General features: G+C 35.8%; 1 protein-coding gene across 3 annotated transcripts in view; it reads left to right on the top strand.

Moving 5' to 3' along the window:
- The window catches only part of LOC123564528 (hemicentin-1-like), a 116034-nt gene that overhangs the window by 73717 nt on the left and 24394 nt on the right, over positions 1-17923 (top strand). For all 3 annotated transcript variants that reach the window (XM_053525281.1, XM_053525283.1, XM_053525282.1), the window contains exons 20-30: positions 638-808; positions 4052-4122; positions 4330-4561; positions 4977-5047; positions 6626-6750; positions 7852-7964; positions 9966-10445; positions 10638-10790; positions 12577-12801; positions 15409-15475; positions 16000-16102. In XM_053525281.1, the coding sequence (XP_053381256.1) occupies positions 638-808; positions 4052-4122; positions 4330-4561; positions 4977-5047; positions 6626-6750; positions 7852-7964; positions 9966-10445; positions 10638-10790; positions 12577-12801; positions 15409-15475; positions 16000-16102 (1811 nt within the window). The remainder of the gene's footprint in view (positions 1-637; positions 809-4051; positions 4123-4329; positions 4562-4976; positions 5048-6625; positions 6751-7851; positions 7965-9965; positions 10446-10637; positions 10791-12576; positions 12802-15408; positions 15476-15999; positions 16103-17923) is intronic.

Consider the following 17923-nt stretch of genomic DNA (forward strand, 5'->3'; position numbering starts at 1 on the left):
TTGATGCTACACCATATTTTAAAGCATAACCAGTTCGGACTCAGAAACTTTCCAATATGGCTTAAAACTGCCTACTGTATAATTAAGTTGTTAGTCATTTTTAAAATTTGAATAAAAACTGAGTTGTTACTGTATGAGTTCTAAAGTATTTAACTTAAATGATGCTTTTACAATAGCTGTACTTCAGCTAACTTTTTTACAATTTTGTCAAGTATGGGTTTTATGTCTAAGTTCTTTTTTTTTTTTACCTTGATTAAGCAAACATGTTAAATAACAATGAATGTTGTAATAAAAACTGGTATTTTCAGTAAAGAGTAAAGAGCAGATGTCTATATAATAAAAATGTATGACTTGGTCTATAGTTCTTGGGGGAATTCTTCCTAGGCCTAATATAGAGAAATTATCATTACTTCAGGTAGATTAATTATTATATAAGGTTGGTCAATTACAATTTAAAATAAAACATTATTATTTTAGATAGAACAATCTTTATAGGTAATTTATTTATTATTACAGATAGAACAGTCATTATTTCAGACAAAACAGTCATTTTTATAAAATAATCATAATTTCAGACAAAACAATCTTACTTCAGATTGAACAACCATTATTTCAGATTAAACAATCAATATTTCAGACAGAACAATCATTGTTAGCAGTGATAATGATGCCAACCATGACTACATTATACGTGACCTCACCCCATACACATGGTATACACTGGAGGTACGGGGTGCCACAATGGAGGGTGACCAGGTGCTTTGGGGGAATTGGTCGAATATAGCTGAGACAAGAACTTCACAAACAGGTACTCTTAATTGGTGTTCAGGTGTTTTCTTGATTCTTGGCTTACTGATATCTTTTAAAATCTCAGTTCTCTCTTATACTATGACATTTTTGTATTGTTGTGCACTCCAAAATTTTTGGGGTAACACTTGGAGTTGCCCTTGTCCGGCTGTATGTCTCTCCACCCATTTTGTGTTATGCATATCTCAAAAAGTATTTGACTCGGAGTCATCAAACCTCACATGATTGTTATTCAACATGGGAAGTTCTGCATGTTATGTTTTTATTGGGATCCGACACAGCCAGACCAGTGTTATGTCCCTTGACTTAGTAAAAAAATATGTATAAAAACTGCTTAAGTTTTGTGTCACATGTATTTCAAAAAGTATGGACTATTATTCAGCATGTGAAGCTTTGCATCTGGGCCCGTATTCATAAAGCTCCTAAGGAGAAAACTTAGGAAAATCCTAAACTTTGTAAATTTCCTAAACAACATAGCACAAAAGAAAAGTGTAAACTTTATAAGATTTATTGATAATCTTCATTACTATGCCAGACTCTATGAGACAATATTGTTAGACCTTTCAAATATCTCGCCGATTGTTCACAAAACGCTTTGGAACTTTTCCCTTAGTTAGTTCCTTAGGGAAAATTTTCCCTTAGGAGCTTTATGAATATGGGCCCTGGTCTTTTGTTGGAGATATCACTCAGCCAGAACAGAATTAGTAAAAAATATGCATAAAAGGGCATAAAAGTTTGTGTGGCATATATCCTTTTCACACCTGGCCAATCTTTACAGCGATTGCCTGTTGCCTGTTACGTTACGAGATGGGTGCCTTTTTTATGCCCCCGAAGGGAGGCATATTAGTTTTCAACTGTCCGTCCGTTCGTTAGTTAGTTAGTTAGTTTGTTCGTCACAACGTTAACTTTTTGCATGAAGGCACTTTACTCGCGAACCACTGCACCCAGGACCTTCAAACTTCACATGCTGATAGTACTTATTGAGTATACTACCCCTACTGACTTTGGGGTCACCAGGTCAAAGGTCAAGGTCACAGGGGCCAACGTTAACTTTTTGCATGAAGGCATTTTACTCGCGAACCACTGCACCCAGGACCTTCAAACATCATATGCTGATAGTACTTATTGAGTACACCACCCCTACTGACTTTGGGGTCACCAGGTCGAAGGTCAAGGTCACAGGGGCCGACGTTAACTTTTTGCATGAAGGCACTTTACTCGCGAACCACTGCACCCAGGACCTTCAAACTTCAAATGCTGATAGTACTTATTAAGTACACCATCCCTTCTGACTTTGGGGTCACCAGGTCAAAGGTCAAGGTCACAGGGGCCAACGTTAACTTTTTGCATGAAGGCATTTTACTCGCGAACCACTGCACCCAGGACCTTCAACTTCACATGCTGATAGTACTTATTGAGTACACCACTCCTACTGACTTTGGGGTCATCAGGTCAAAGGTCAAGGTCACAGGGGCCAATGTTAACTTTTTGCATGAAGGCACGTTACTCTCGAACCACTGCACCCAGGACCTTCAAACTTCACGTGCTGATAGTACTTATTGAGTACACCACCCTTACTGACTTTGGGGTCACCAGATCAAATGTCAAGGTCACAGGGGCCAACCTTAACTTTTTGCATGAAGGCATTTTACTCGCGAACCACTGCACCAAGGACCTTCAAACTTCATATGCTGATAGTACTTATTGAGTACACCACCCCTACTGACTTTGGGGTCACCAGGTCAAAGGTCAAGGTCACAGGGGCCAACATTAACTTTTTGCATGAAGGCACTCGCGAACCACTGCACCCAGTACCTTCAAACTTCACTTGCTGATAGTACTTTATGAGTACACCAACCCTACTGACTTTGGGGTCACCAGGTCAAAGGTCAAGGTCACAGGGGCCAATGTTAACTTTTTGCATGAAGGCACTTTACATTCAACCCACTTCACCCAGGACCTTCAAACTTCACATGCTGATAGTACTTATTGAGTACACCACCCCTACTGACTTTGGAGTCACCAGGTCAAAGGTCAAGGTGCTACGGGGGCATTTTTCACCATTAGTGACAGTTCTTGTTTGAGGTTTTAAAACCGGACCGTTGAATTGACGTATTTTGAAATAAAAATACGTTCAACAACGTTAAAATGAACCCGAATATGTTCTTCTCGGTTGTAGTTGTTTCTTCAGCTCAAGAGCAGACTTTCATTATAATGACTTCATTTACCGTTTAAAAGCGTATAAAAAAAAAACAAATATACGTTCTTCAATGATACAGTGTTCTTTCGGGTATTGCAGAACGAGTCCTAACTTTTGCCAACATACCCACAACGTTCAAATACGTATTTCATAAATAATCAATAATGATCGATATTACCAATAAGATCGATTTTATTGATCACTTTTATAATTTTATCGAGATAACCCATATATTGTCTCCAAATCTACATAAGTCTTATGTTTGTCTTATAAGGCTTTATGCGTGATTGGAATTTAAATAGGTCAGGGTTTTCTCAAGAATGCTCAAATTATGCAGATTTGACCGTTTATTGATTAATATCGATAAAAATAGGTATTTTAAATAAAGACATTCCTAACAAAATTTATTTATCATGAATTGTACAGGTGAAATATTAAAATAGTGAAAGAAAATGTTAAGACTGCTTTTCAGAACCATAAGTAATAAATGTTTCAATTTCAGGAATTAAAAGTGAAAAAAGAAAAGTTTCAGGGTTCCTACGCTAAAATGGGGACAGGTTTTGAGGATAGATAATATTTCCTCGTTTAAAAGTGTTATAGGTATTCACTGTAAAGATTGGCTGTTTTTGAAGACTCAAAAATTTTACACATTTCACTACGTTACCAGTGCGCAAAGGATATCTAAAAAAAGTATTTGACCTAGGGTCATGAAACATCATAGGAATATTATTCAGCATGTGAATTGTTCACCTGGGATTTTGTTTCGGATCAGTCAGACCAGAGTTATGACCCATGATTGTCAAAAATATGCATAAATGACATACAAGTTGGTGTCGCATGTATCTAAAAACTATTTGACGTAGAGTCATAAAACATTAGGGAATTGTTATATATAGCAGTTTATTGATAATATTGTCTTACATGTCTTCAGCTATCAGAAACACTAGAAGACTATAAACCAAATAACAGTGTTGTTGGGCTTTAATTTAAACATGTCTTCAGCCATCATTTTCATGGCTGTTAACTTGTATTATATGATTACAGCCCCTACTGGACGGCCTAATGCAGTTAAGGCCAAGGCTCTTACACCTTATGTGGTACAAGTTTCATGGGAGGTTAGTCACATTAACACTCATTTTTCAGTGTATTAAATGTGTAAAATGTCTGGTCACTAAATGACCTATATTTTTTCTTGTTATTTAGTTAACGTTCTGTGAAATAATATCAATTTTCAGGCATGTTTTAATTATCAAATTTGAAATAGAAGTATTTAATTAAGGTATTTAGTTGTATGACTGTCTAAAAGTTTCAAACTTTTTCAGGCAGTTGCTCAACAGGAACAGAATGGACCAATAAAACGCTATTATGTTAGGTACTGGTTACTTCACAATGTGAGCACACCTTTAGGTGAAGAGGTCATTGATTCTCTTGACCTTCAGGTAAATATCAGTGACCTTCACCCCTGGACATGGTATATGGTGAAGGTGGTTGCAGAGAATGCTGGTGGGTTAGGGGAAGCAAGTGAAGGTGCTACTGTGAGGACATTGCCTACAGGTGATTCCCTCTTAAAGTCTAAACTTTCATGATGATTGTGCTTTATAAAATAATTAACCAATATAATGGATATAAACCATCTCCTATGCTGCAGTTCATTTAAATAATGGTAATTAACATTTTTATAAGATCTGTAAATCTCTCTTGCTTGAATATTACCATGATGCTGTAGTGTCTTTGGAAGGACATAAGTTATCTTTATTTACCACTGAAATGTTTTACTTTCAAAATTGATGTAAACAGATTATATCCTTTTATTAGAATGCCTAATGAGATTTAAGATTTTAATCTTTATTTTTTAAAATATGTTTGTAAATGTTTTGGTGATAGTCTTTGAATTACAGACAATCACTCTACACGGTAAGTTATTGTTTGACCATGGCAATATTTAATTTAGACTGGTTGTATTTTTCAGCTCCAGCTAGAGCTCCTCTCAATCTAACAGCAGAGGTCCAGTCAGATTCTGCCATCTTGGTGAAGTGGCAAGTAGGTTTTTCAATTCTATTCAGAAGTAACTTGGGCTTTTTAGCAACAGAATTGTTATTTCATTCAAAGAGAAATAATGTCAGTCTTAGAGATGAAGTTTATAATATGTTTAATGGCAGTTGATTCTTTCATAATATAGTATTTACTGTTTATTTGGTGCTTGAACTTGTTACAAAGTGTAATCTTGTTTAACAGTCTCAGTACCTTGAGACCATGCTAAAAATAGAAGAAAGGATTTCCATAATGAAAAAAATTAAACCATTTGTCTTTCACTGATATAATAATAGAGAAGTTAGTCAGTTCCTGCAAGAGATTTGTTAGAACTTGTTTGAAATCTATAGTATTGATAGAGTTCATTTTATTAGCTCATCTGATTTTTTGAAAAAAAAAAGATGAGTTATTGTCATCACTTGATCAGCGTTGGCGTCGGCGTTGCCTGGTTAAGTTTTATGTTTAGGTCAGCTTTTCTCCTAAACAATCAGAGCTATTGCTTTGAAACTTGCAACACTTGTTCACCATCATAAGCTGACCCTGTACAGCAAGAAACATAACTCCATCCTGCTTTTTGCAAGATTTATGGCCCCTTTTGTACTTAGAAAATATCAGATTTCTTGGTTACGTTTTATGTTTAGGTCAACTTTTCTCCTAAACTATCAAAGCTATTGCTTTGAAACTTGCAACACTTTTTTACCACCATAAGCTGACCCTGTACATCAAGAAACATAACTCCATCCTGCTTTTTGCAAGAATTATTGCCCCTTTTGGACTTAGAAAATCAGTTTTCTTGGTTAAGTTTTATGTTTAGGTCAGCTCTTCTCCTAAAATCAAAGCTATTGCTTTGAAACTTGCAACTCTTGTTCACCATCATAAGCTGACCCTGTACAGCAAGAAACATAACTCCATCCTGTGTTTTGCAAGATTTATGGCCCCTTTTGGACTTAGAAAATATCAGATTTCTTGGTTAAGTTTTATGTTTAGGTCAACTTTTTCCATTAACTATCAAAGCTATTTCTTTGAAACTTGCAACACTTGTTCACCATCATAAGCTGACCCTGTACATCAAGAAACATAACTCCATCCTGCTTTTTGCAATAATTATTGCCCCTTTTGGACTTAGAAAATCAGTTTTCTTGGTTGAGTATTATGTTTAAGTCAGCTTTTCTCATAAACTATCAAAGCTATTGCTTTAAAACTTGCAACAGTTTTTTACCATCATAAGCGGACGCTGTACATCAAGAAACATAACTCTATCCTGCTTTTTGCAAGAATGATGGCCCTTTTTAGACTTAGAAAATCATGGGTAGGACAATATTTCTATTATACAAAAAAATCAGATGAGCGTCAGCACCTGCAAGGCGGTGCTCTTGTTAAATGTTGGCAAAATGAAGGAATTTATTTGTTTGTCTGTGGTATATTTGCGAACTGAGGAGTTTGAACATTTACATGTCATTTAATTTCTACATTATAAATTTTGCAACAGCAAAGTTCAGCACATTTTGAACAACCCATGTAGTATTTACCTGTACATAATGAGTATATAACATGAATCACCTGTGAGTTGAACCATTGTCATTTCAGCCTCCCCCTGCTGCTGACTGGAACAGTGAATTATCAGGGTTTATAGTACAGTACTGGCAACATTCTGATTACAACATCTCCCAGGTCCGTTCTCTTGGTGTGCTCAATCTAACTACTGTTATAAGGTATGTGATCAGATCAGTGAACTTTCTTTTGTTATGAAACAAGTCAGTGTTTTATGTACAAGTATTGCTAAGGAGCAATTTATTTAATAAAGAATTTCATTACACATGATTTATTATGCAACCCCCTCCCACCCACAAAGAAGCGGTGGGCTGCAAAAGTCAAGGTTGCAGTGCATTCAATTTTACTAGAATAGAATTCCACTTATGCCAGTGCTAAGTTGGCTAGTTTGATACTCAGATTTTGATGACTTTAAACTAACTTCAAGTAAGTTTGCCTTACACAACCTCAAGAGGGCTTAAAGTACTGATTCTTGTTGGGAGCTGGAGGAAAAGTTTTTTATTCTATATCTATTTTATTTATCCAATGAATGTTTATTTGCAACACGTGACTGTACAATATATTACTGTATTGGGCGCACATGCGTACAAAAAGACCTGTATTTTTCCGTATTTGGACGGTTCAACAGTACCATGCTTAACATACAATAAAGCCCGAAAATGGTACAAATGTAAATCGGGTGAAGTACAGAGTTTGATTATGCGTCTTGAAATCTGGAAAATACAGAAAAGGCAGAAATACAATATTCAGTGAATCATTTTTAATTTAAACTAAAATAAAATAGGTATTTAATAAAAGGGTTATTTAACATTGCACTGTACAATACAGAGATATATTTGAATGAGTACTCAGCTGAGAAAACCATATTGGACAAGCCGCTTAAAAGCTTGAGAACCACTTGACCAAGAACATTCAAATGTGGTAGCACGATTAGGCCTATGCGGCTAGTTTGATACTCAGATTTTGATGACTTTAAACTAACTTCAAGTAATTTTGCCTTACACAACCTCATGAGGGCTTAAAGTAGTCTGATTCTTGTTGGGAGCTGGAGGAAAAGTTCTTTTATTGGCTAGCATTTGGATTTATTTGACTCCTTTCCATATGTTTCAAGATGCATCAGGATTTCACAAACATACTGGTAAGATAATTGTAGTACCAGTGTTTAAACCCTGTTTACAAAAGTAGCTGGTAAAAGGTGATTGAAATTTGAAAAAGATAACCCAATACAGCAGACAATATTATGAGATGATCTATTCTTGCAGTGACTTGGATCCATACACAACCTATGGTGTATGTGTAGCAGCATTCACTGACCAGGTGACGAATGGTGTTGGGCCGTACACTGACAATATAACAGTACAAACTGAACAGTCATGTAAGTACACATACTTTGTGTTATATATACATTAAGTTGATTTTGTTTGTTAATAGTTAACACTTCTATAATTGAGAGTTACAGTAGACGCCTAGTCAGTGCCTTTGAAAACAACATTGAACATTAAAGTGTGTAGTTTTAGAACTGTCTGGTGCATCATTTAAACCTAGAGTCACCTGATATGGGGGGGTGCCAGGTAGACTTTGCTGGCATGTAAGTGCTGGTTACACTATCATTACATACATGCAAACCATTTAGTATTGTATGGTCGTAAGGCTGTAGCAAAAAAAAACAACATTTATTCAATATTAAACATTTGTAGAAAAATAAGAAACATAGTTACATTAAATTTTTTTATAAACTGATTATGACTTTTGAGGGGTTCACTATATATCCAGTGATCTTTCAGAGTATTTTTTTAACAATTGGATTTGAAAATGTGTTTCTGGAAATATGTCCAGTAATTTGCTATAATAGTGTTGTTACATGTAACCATTTTATTATCCCCCGACGAAAGTCGGAGGGATATAGTTTTGGTGTTGTCCGTCCGTCTTTCTGATCACCATAATGTGGTTGTGTACACACAATTTCGTTCAGATTTATTTAGTAAATTAAGAGTTATTGCTCCGTTTAATTTTATAAAAATCCACAAATTTGTACATAACAAACTTACCATTTGGTAGAATTTCATTAAATTTCTTTCATTTTTTTCCATGAACATATATTGTAAACATGTGAAGTTGTTTTCCCACACCTGGTCACCCCCTTACCTTGATCTCACCCCCTCCCCCTCCCCCCCCCCCCCCAAAAAAAAAATAATTCCTTATTTTAGATTTTTTTCAAACAAACGTCATATACATGCTCACCACTATGAGGTTATGGGGCCCATCAAGTTTCAGTCAGATTGCCCAAGTAACACCAGAGTTATGGCCCTTAGAAGTTTCTAGTGATAACTATATAGGGTACTATAAATATGGCAATTTATGCATCATAACTTTTGATATATTTGACCTAGAACTATGAAACTTAAACAGAATTTATAGCACTATAATGTGGTTGTGCACACACAGTTATGTAGGGATTTCTTTTGTAACTTCAGAGTTATTGCCCTTTAATTGTCTAAAAATCCACATATTTGTACATAACAAACTTACCGTTTGGCAGAATTTCATTAAATTTCTTTCATTTCTTTTCCCTGAACAGTTATTGTTAATATGTGAAGTTGTTCACCCACACCTGGTCACCAACATGCCTTGGTCACACCCCCTCCCCCTCCCAACCCCCCTCCCCCCTCTAAAAAAAATAATTATTTTTTTTCATGCCTTATTTTAGATTTTTTTCAAACCTTCCTTGAATACTAATATCAACATGCAAGTTGTACCATTCCCCCACCTCGCATTTCAATTAACTGCATTTAATTTTAAAAGCTAAGCTTATTACAGTAAGCATATCCCATTCAAAATAAATTCTTTAGTCAGGATCAAAGTATCATACATTTATTATGTACTCTTTAATTAAACATTTGTTTTCTGTTAAATTGATTTTGACTAATGAAATTATTTGCTTCTTATTAACATCCTTAACTTTTTGCCGGATATATTTTTTTGCCATTCCTCACCACAGACCCTTTCGGCGGGGGATACCAATTCATTGAATTTGATTGTTTTACATAGAACAAAGACAGGCAAAAATCAGGACATTTGAAATTATCCCTTATAACGAGAAATTTTCTATATACATTTTAGGTTGTTTTAGTGATGTTTACTGTAAGCAAGTTGTTATCTTGAAAGCAGTTGATATCTGTGAATTAGTTATAGCAATGTATGTGCTGTTTAGTTTTTTCTTACCAATTTTACATGGAAATTGCAGGGATAGTTTTACAGAAGTGATGAATGGCATTCAGGTACGTTACATTACCTGAATATAAAACATTTTTAAAATTTCATATTTTTAAACAATGGAGTACATGATGTTACATGGCTGTTGTTTCTCTTTATACAGACCCTGGACCTGTGGCGGACCTCAGCTATACAGCATCATCTACAACTTTGATGCTGTCATGGAAACCACCTGAAGTAACCAATGGCGTCATTACAAATTATCTTGTTTTGTATCATTCCGTCGGTACAGCAGTTGTGACGACACCTTTTTCATTGTCTAAGCCAACCTTAGGGGAACACATATCAGAGCTTCTTAACAACTTGAACTTACTGAAGAATATTTTTGATAATTTTGAAGAAACCTTGACTGAAGGATTAATTCAACCTTTAGCCAACATCTGTGATATCATTTTACACAACAAAACTTTATACAAGGAAGTGCAAAACGAAACAGATATCCTCCAATCAGATGAGTTGACACAAATTATGAACATATCAAGTAATGCCATATTTGATTGGATGAATATTGAACATATCAGTGTTGGAAAGTTATGCTTGAATCTACAGGATGTTCTTACAAATATACTTAATACTGACATAGGTTTGTATTTTATAAATTTACCTTGCATTAAACAGAGTTTCTTTGATATTGTTTTCCACTTGCTAAATTCTTAGTTTGCTTATATTTTTGTGTCATGTAGATCTAGCTTTCATTTTGTAGCAGACATATATGTGATTACATAGATTCAACTTTGATCATAAATTATTTTTAAAAGAGTTTGATTTTCCACAGAAGAAAATGTTGCAGCAGACATGTTAAATGTAACCACAAGTAAAACAGCAGCTACATTATCAGACCTCCAGTCTGGGCATATATACAACATATCAGTATTGGCAGCAACAGCAGCAGGGTATGGTCAACATGTTACCATGGAGGCTGTTACATGTAAGTATCAAACATTCATATGCCACTGATAATACTCGATGTTTACTTTCATTTTTGTTGTTTCATGCATTTTGAAATGATGCCCTGTCAGGAATTTTGATGTAACTTGACCTTGAACATACTTTGTTCATTATGCCTACCACCATCCTGTTGGAAGAAGAGGTGGTATGTTGTAATACTTGTTGTTGGTCTGTTTGTCAGTCCTCTGATAGACCCATTTCATTTTGTGATCAGTAACTAGAGCTTACTTTTTACTAGGATTTAAAACTCTATAGGATGATTGCCTGTGGTCAGTAGATGACCACATTTGTTTTCGATATCAGGACAAAGGTCAAGGTCATAGTGACCTTGAGACAAAGACAATAGCAAAAGAAAACTTTAGACTAAAATTGTTAAAATTTATAGGGTGATCGCTTGTGGTCAGTAGATGACCCTTTTTGTTTTGGGGGTCAGTAGGTCAAAGATCAAGGTCACAGGGACCTTGAGACTGAAAATGGTTTCTGTTCAATAAATAAAGAACACCTAGGCTTGTAGTCAGTAAACTTCATAGGGTGATTGGGAATGGTTAGATGATCCCTATTATTTTAGGAGTCAGTAGGTCAAAGATAAGTGTCATGTTGACCTGGGATTAAAATGGTTTCTGCTCAGTAATTGAAGAAAACTTTGGTTGTCAGTCAGTAGGATGGCTGCCTGAAGTCATTAGATGACCCCTGTTTTTTTGGTGTCGTTTTGACAGGTCAAGGTCATACCTTACAAAATTACACACCCATTGGCTCTGATATTGGGCCTTATATGTTTTACAAACAGCTGTTGTTTTACTTGGATAATGCACAAACACATTGTCCAGGTATATCTAGTTAAGGTAGTTCTGCACATTTGATAAACCGGAAGTGATGGCGTAACGTCATTTATCCGGAAAACGTAGAATAATGCCTGGGTTCGGCGTAGGGAAATGAAAATCAGTTTATGAATAAATCGAAACCTGTGCGTAAATTTATTACAATGACACTGTTGCTATATTTCTAAAGTCAAAATATGATATTAAAACATATGGTACGTTAAAATATTACAAATAATGTCTTAAAATCAACGTGAAATGTCCGGTTCCCTTTAATCATGGTCAAATATCTCAACAATAAGCACACGGACCTATACATTTTATTTCACCAAATTATAGACCGTGTGTTTATTTACAACTGTGAGAAGTTTCATCTAAATCTACATTGTAGAAAAAAATCTATTCGCGAAAATGTTATGAAACTTATGATTTTCCTATAGACTCTCATTATGAAATATTGCGTGAGGTCCAAATTTTTCAAATCAATCTAGCAAAACATCAAGTACACGACCCTATCTTTTTTATTTGCTGAATTTTCTAGATACATTCTGAAGTTTTGAAAAATTGGCGTTTAATCAAATTCTACATTGTAGAAAAAGTTTTGATCCAAACGTGCAGAACTACCTTAATGACATCGCTTATAGATTTTCTGTGGCTGCCCTCCTGCACAGATTTTGTAAATATTTTTCAAAGTCTCTGATTCTTAATGGCAGTTCCTAGAATTTAATGTAGGATGAATAAGAAGATGTTTCCTAGCAAAAGCATAATTATCATATTTATTTGCTGTGGAATGTAGCTGAATGTAACCATAATTATGTTTTGCTACTACAGCTTGTTCCCATTGTATCATACTGCCTACAGGCTTGTGTTGAAGTCCTTCAGTTTCTCTTTCTTTATGACTGCAGTTTCCAAGTGTACAACTTTAAGCATTTTCCTGAATGATTTCAGCTCCAGCTATACCAAACACTACACAGCGTCCAGTAGTTCCGGTAACCAGGAGACCGGTAACTGATGGTCCTCCATTACTGCAGACTGGTGATGACAGTGAACCTCTCAATCTGCCAGTCATTATAGGGGGTGGGGTATCAGGATTTGTACTGTTTCTCATCGTACTGTTGATTGGCGGATGCCTGTGTATGAAGAGGAGAACTCAGTCAGACGAGAAATCTAAAGGTGATCATTCTCACACAAATGCATTATGTTTCTTCTATGTCTTTTAATTAAGTTTGTCTTTATATTGTTTATAACTACAGTAGATATTTGTTCAAAGATTTATAACAGGTAGAGTTGACTGTCCATTTATTGTTGTGAGATTTATTTTCCTTTGAAAGACAAATGATCCAGACTTACTATACCACAACTAAACATTATTTTGGGGAGGATGCTATATTGGAATCACTTTGTACAGTCTGGTTTGTCCCTGTCCCATCCTAGAGTATCCCATCTATGGATTCAGCATAGGTGTCACTTTGAAACTTACAACATGTTTGTAGGATCATTTTATTTTAACAAAATTAATTTCCTTTTCACATGGAAAATTTCTCAAAATGGACATTTCTGGATAGACTGAAAATCTAATATATTTTAAGCACTATAAAGTGAGCACAGGTAAGTGTAAATAATGAGATGTTAATGTTTCAGACATATCTCTTACTTGATCAAAATCTAATTTTAGAAGAAAGACATTTATTTAGCTGAAGAGAAATTAATGCACTATGTTATGATACATGTTTAAAAGAGAAATTGAAAGGCACCATAAGTCTGTCTTAAATAAAGAAAAAGTTATCTCTCTTTTTAGCACATATGAACTTTGTTCAGGGTGAGCTATTAGTATAGGTGGATGTTCCGGCATCTGTCTCCTTCATGGACCATGATCCTGCGTCAACATTTTTCTTAAACATCTTCTCTGAAACTACTGGTCAGATTTACACCAAACTTGGTGAGTAGCATCCTTGCATGGACCTCTATCAAGTTTATACAAATGGGTCACCTTAGCCCCTTTTAGGGGCCGCCAGAGCTAAAATAAGAAAAAAACTTGAAACAACTTCTTCCCATGAACAGCTTGATGGATCTACATATAACATTGTCTGTAGCATCATCAAAATGTCCTCTCTTGAATTTGTTCATCTGGGAACAGTTTGCCTATTTTCTGGGTCATTGTAGCAAAAAATATAAATACTTTTGAACAACTTTTTCTCATGAGCTGCTGGATGGATCAAACTTGGTCTGTAACATCATTATAAGGTCCTGTCTCAATTTTGTTCGAATGAGGGCACTTTGAGTGGTGAATGAGCTACCGTAAAAATACAAATATCTTTAAACGACAGGTTCTCTTGAACTGCTGGATGGATCTCAAACAGACTTGCTCTAAAGCATCATCATAAGGTCCTCTCTCAAATTTATTCAAATGGGGACAGTTGGCTCCAGTTAGGGGCTGCTAAAGCTAAAAATATAAGTACCCGTAAACCACTTCTTCTATTGAACTGCTAGATGGATCTTCAGCGAACTTGGTCGCTAGCATCATTTTAAGGTTCTCTCTCAATTTTATTTCAGGTAGAGGTGCTTGGTCCCTTTTAGTGTCTGCTAGAGCTAAAAATAGTAAAACTTTTAAACGACTGCTTCTCATAAACTACTTGATGGATCTTTATCAAACTTGATATAAGGTCCTCTCCTAAATTTGTTCCAGTGGAGAAACTTGGTCCCTTTAAGCCGCAGCTTGAGCTTAAAATAGAAATGCCTTTAAAAGACTTCATGAATGGCTGGATAGATCATCTTCAAACTTGATGTTTAGCATCAGCTTAAGGTCCTGTACAAACTTTTGTCAATAGGCACTTGGGGGCCCCTTGTATGGACAGCTAGATTTAAAAATTGAAATGCCTTTAAACTACTCTTGTTGTTAATTTAGTGTTTATATGATTTTCACCAAACCAATTGGGAAGCAATATCAGATAGCCAAGGTCCTCTTCAGGTGAGCAACTTAGGCCCATTTGAGCCTTTTAATTTTTTTGTATATTTTTTTAGCTCATCTGATTTTTTGAAAAAAAATTATGAGTTATTTCAATAATTTTAAGGCACTAACTTTGATTCCACTTAACAGAATTAATTTAACAACACAGTGTAAGATGACAGTGAAGTGAATAATTGTTGTATATAAAACTTCCTGCAATTACTTTTTCTTTACAAGAACTTCAAAGCTGTTGAATTCTGTTTGACTTGACACAGTGATAGATAAAAATGATGTAAACTGGAAAGAACCATAACACTTTCTTGAATAAATACAAAATTATCTCCCAATTTGAACGTATATTAAAGGTACAACGAGTATCATTTATAACTATAAAAAACTTTTTTCAAACAAGGCTTTTTATGGGGTTATGAACCACTTTGAGGGGCCTCCATGGCCGAGTGGTTAAGGTCGCTGACTTCAAATCACTTGCCCCTCATCGATGTGGGTTCGAGCCTCACTCGGGGCGTTGAATTCTTCATGTGAGGAAGCCATCCAGCTGGGTTACGGAAGGTCGGTGGTTATACCCAGGTGCCCGCTTGTGATGAAATAATGCACGAAGGGGCACCTGGGGTCTTCCTCCACCATTAAAGCTGGAAAGTCGCTATATGACCTATCATGTGTCGGTGCGATGTTAAATAAAAAAAAAAAAAAAAAAAAAAAAAAAAATGAACCACTTTGAGTGATAGCTCAAGTTTGAGTTGTTGTACTGGATAACTACTAGTTGAAACTTCCCATTCTGCATATGGTAATCTGGACCTGCATGTATATTTCAGTGATTAGAGAGGAAGCCTTGGAAGATACAAATGCAAACAACATGTATGGACAGCTAGATAGACCAAGGTATGTATGGACAGCTAGATAGACCAAGGTATGTATGGACAGCTAGATAGACCAAGGTATGTATGGACAGCTAGATAGACCAAGGTATGTATGGACAGCTAGATAGACCAAGGTATACATGTGTCATTGTTCATTTACTACTCACTTGTTACACCATCTTATCATATATCATGGTAAAGTAAATATTTTTATAGAGCTTGAAAACTACTGAATGAAACCACAGACAATTTTACCTGAAATATGAGGCCAAGCCTTTATAAAAAATGAAAGCTCAAACTCAGTATTGTTATTTGACATTAACTAGAACCTTCATATAAAAGAGTTAAGTTTTTGTAACTTCTGCTGTTTTACAAACTGGGCGTACATTCTGCTGCGGTAACTAATTTTAATGTGTACTGTATTTTCAGAGAGATAAAGTCACGCATGTACAGCTGTTACAGATAATATAAGTTAATATCAAAGTTATATAGGATGTAGTTTATCTTTAAAAATGTTTAAGTTTTCTGCCATGTGTATTATTGCAGTACTAGGCCAGCTGTAGCAAAAGCAGCAGAAGATGGGACAGATTCTGTAGATATCTATGGTGACGAAGTGAGATTTCATTCACCTCAGCATCAGTATGATCAGGTACATCATTGTCTCATCATACAGCCATGTTCTCATGTCAACATCATTGTCTTATCATACAGCCATGTTCTCATGTCAACATCATTGTCTCATCATACAGCCATGTTCTTATGTCAACATCATTGCCTCATAATACAGCCATATTCTCGTGTCAACATCATTGTCTCATCAATACAGCCATGTTCTCATGTCAATATCATTGTCTCATCATACAGCCATGTTCTCATATCAACATTGTTGTCACATCATACAGCCAAGTTCTCATGTCAACATCATTGTCACATCATACAGCCATGTTCTCATGTCAACATCATTGTCTTATCATACAGCCATGCTCTCATGTCAACATCATTGTCTCATCATACAGCCATGTTCTCATGTCAACATCTTCCTCATCATACAGCCATGTTTTCATGTCAACATCATTGTCTTATCATACAGCCATGTTCTCATGTCAACATTGTTGTCACATCATATAGCCATGTTCTCATGTCAACATCATTGTCTCATCATACAGCCATGTTCTCATGTCGACATCATTGCCTCATCATACAGCCATGTTCTCATGTCAACATCATTGTCTCATCATACAGCCATGTTCTCATGTCAACATCATTGTCTCATCATACAGCCATTTTCTCATGTCGACATTGTTGTCACATCATACAGCCATGTTCTCATGTCAACATCATTGTCACATCATACAGCCATGTTCTCATGTCAACATCATTGTCTCATCATACAGCCATGATCTTATCTCAACAACATTGTCTCATCATACAGCCATGTTCTCATGTCAACATCATTGTCTCATCATACAGCCATGTTCTCATGTCAACATCATTGTCTCATCATACAGCCATTTTCTCATGTCGACATTGTTGTCACATCATACAGCCATGTTCTCATGTCAACATCATTGTCTGTATCATACAGCCATGTTCTCATGTCAACATCATTGTCTCATCATACAGCCATGATCTTATCTCAACAACATTGTCTCATCATACAGCCATGTTCTCATGTCAGCATCATTGTCTCATCATACAGCCATGTTCTCATGTCAACATCATTGCCTCATCATACAGTCATGTTCTCATGTCAACATCATTGCCTCATCATACAGCCATGTTCTCATAACAACATCATTGCCTCATCATACAACCATGTTCTCATGTCAACATCATTGTCTCATCATACAGCTTTGTTTTCATGTCATCATCATTGCCTCATTATACAGCCATGTTCTCATGTCATCATTATATCCCCACAAACTTCGTTCGTTGGGTATGTAGGCATGAGCTTGTCTGTCTGTTGTTCTGTTGGTCGGTCTGTTGGTTTTCATGGTTTCCGGACAATAACTCATGAAGGTCTTGACAAGTTTAAATAATGTTTGGTAAACAGGTGTAACATCATAACTTAATAGGGAGGTTGATCATGACTAGCAGATGACCCATATTTGTTTTGAGGTTTGACTTTGACATTGGCTTACTTCTGTGACAAGGCTGTATTGTGGGGACATAATTCGTCACTCCTGTGACAGCTCTTGTTTGTCCGTCCAGAGTTATATCTCAGACATTATTAGAAAGATTTCAATCAAACATGGTAGGAATGTTAACTGATACAGGGCAATGCAGCCCTGTAGGTTTCATTCAGACTGGTTGAGTAAGACTAAATCTATGGCCTATTTTGGGTTGCTCGTGTCAAGGTCAGGATCATTGTTACTCAAGATAGAAAGATGATTTTCTCTTAATAACTTCAGTTAGGAATGAGGTAAGCAGAATAAACCTGGTAAATAGGTAGCCAATGTTTTTCTTTCTT

The sequence above is a fragment of the Mercenaria mercenaria genome, chromosome 15, assembly GCF_021730395.1.
Source record: "Mercenaria mercenaria strain notata chromosome 15, MADL_Memer_1, whole genome shotgun sequence".
Lineage (NCBI taxonomy): Eukaryota > Metazoa > Mollusca > Bivalvia > Venerida > Veneridae > Mercenaria > Mercenaria mercenaria.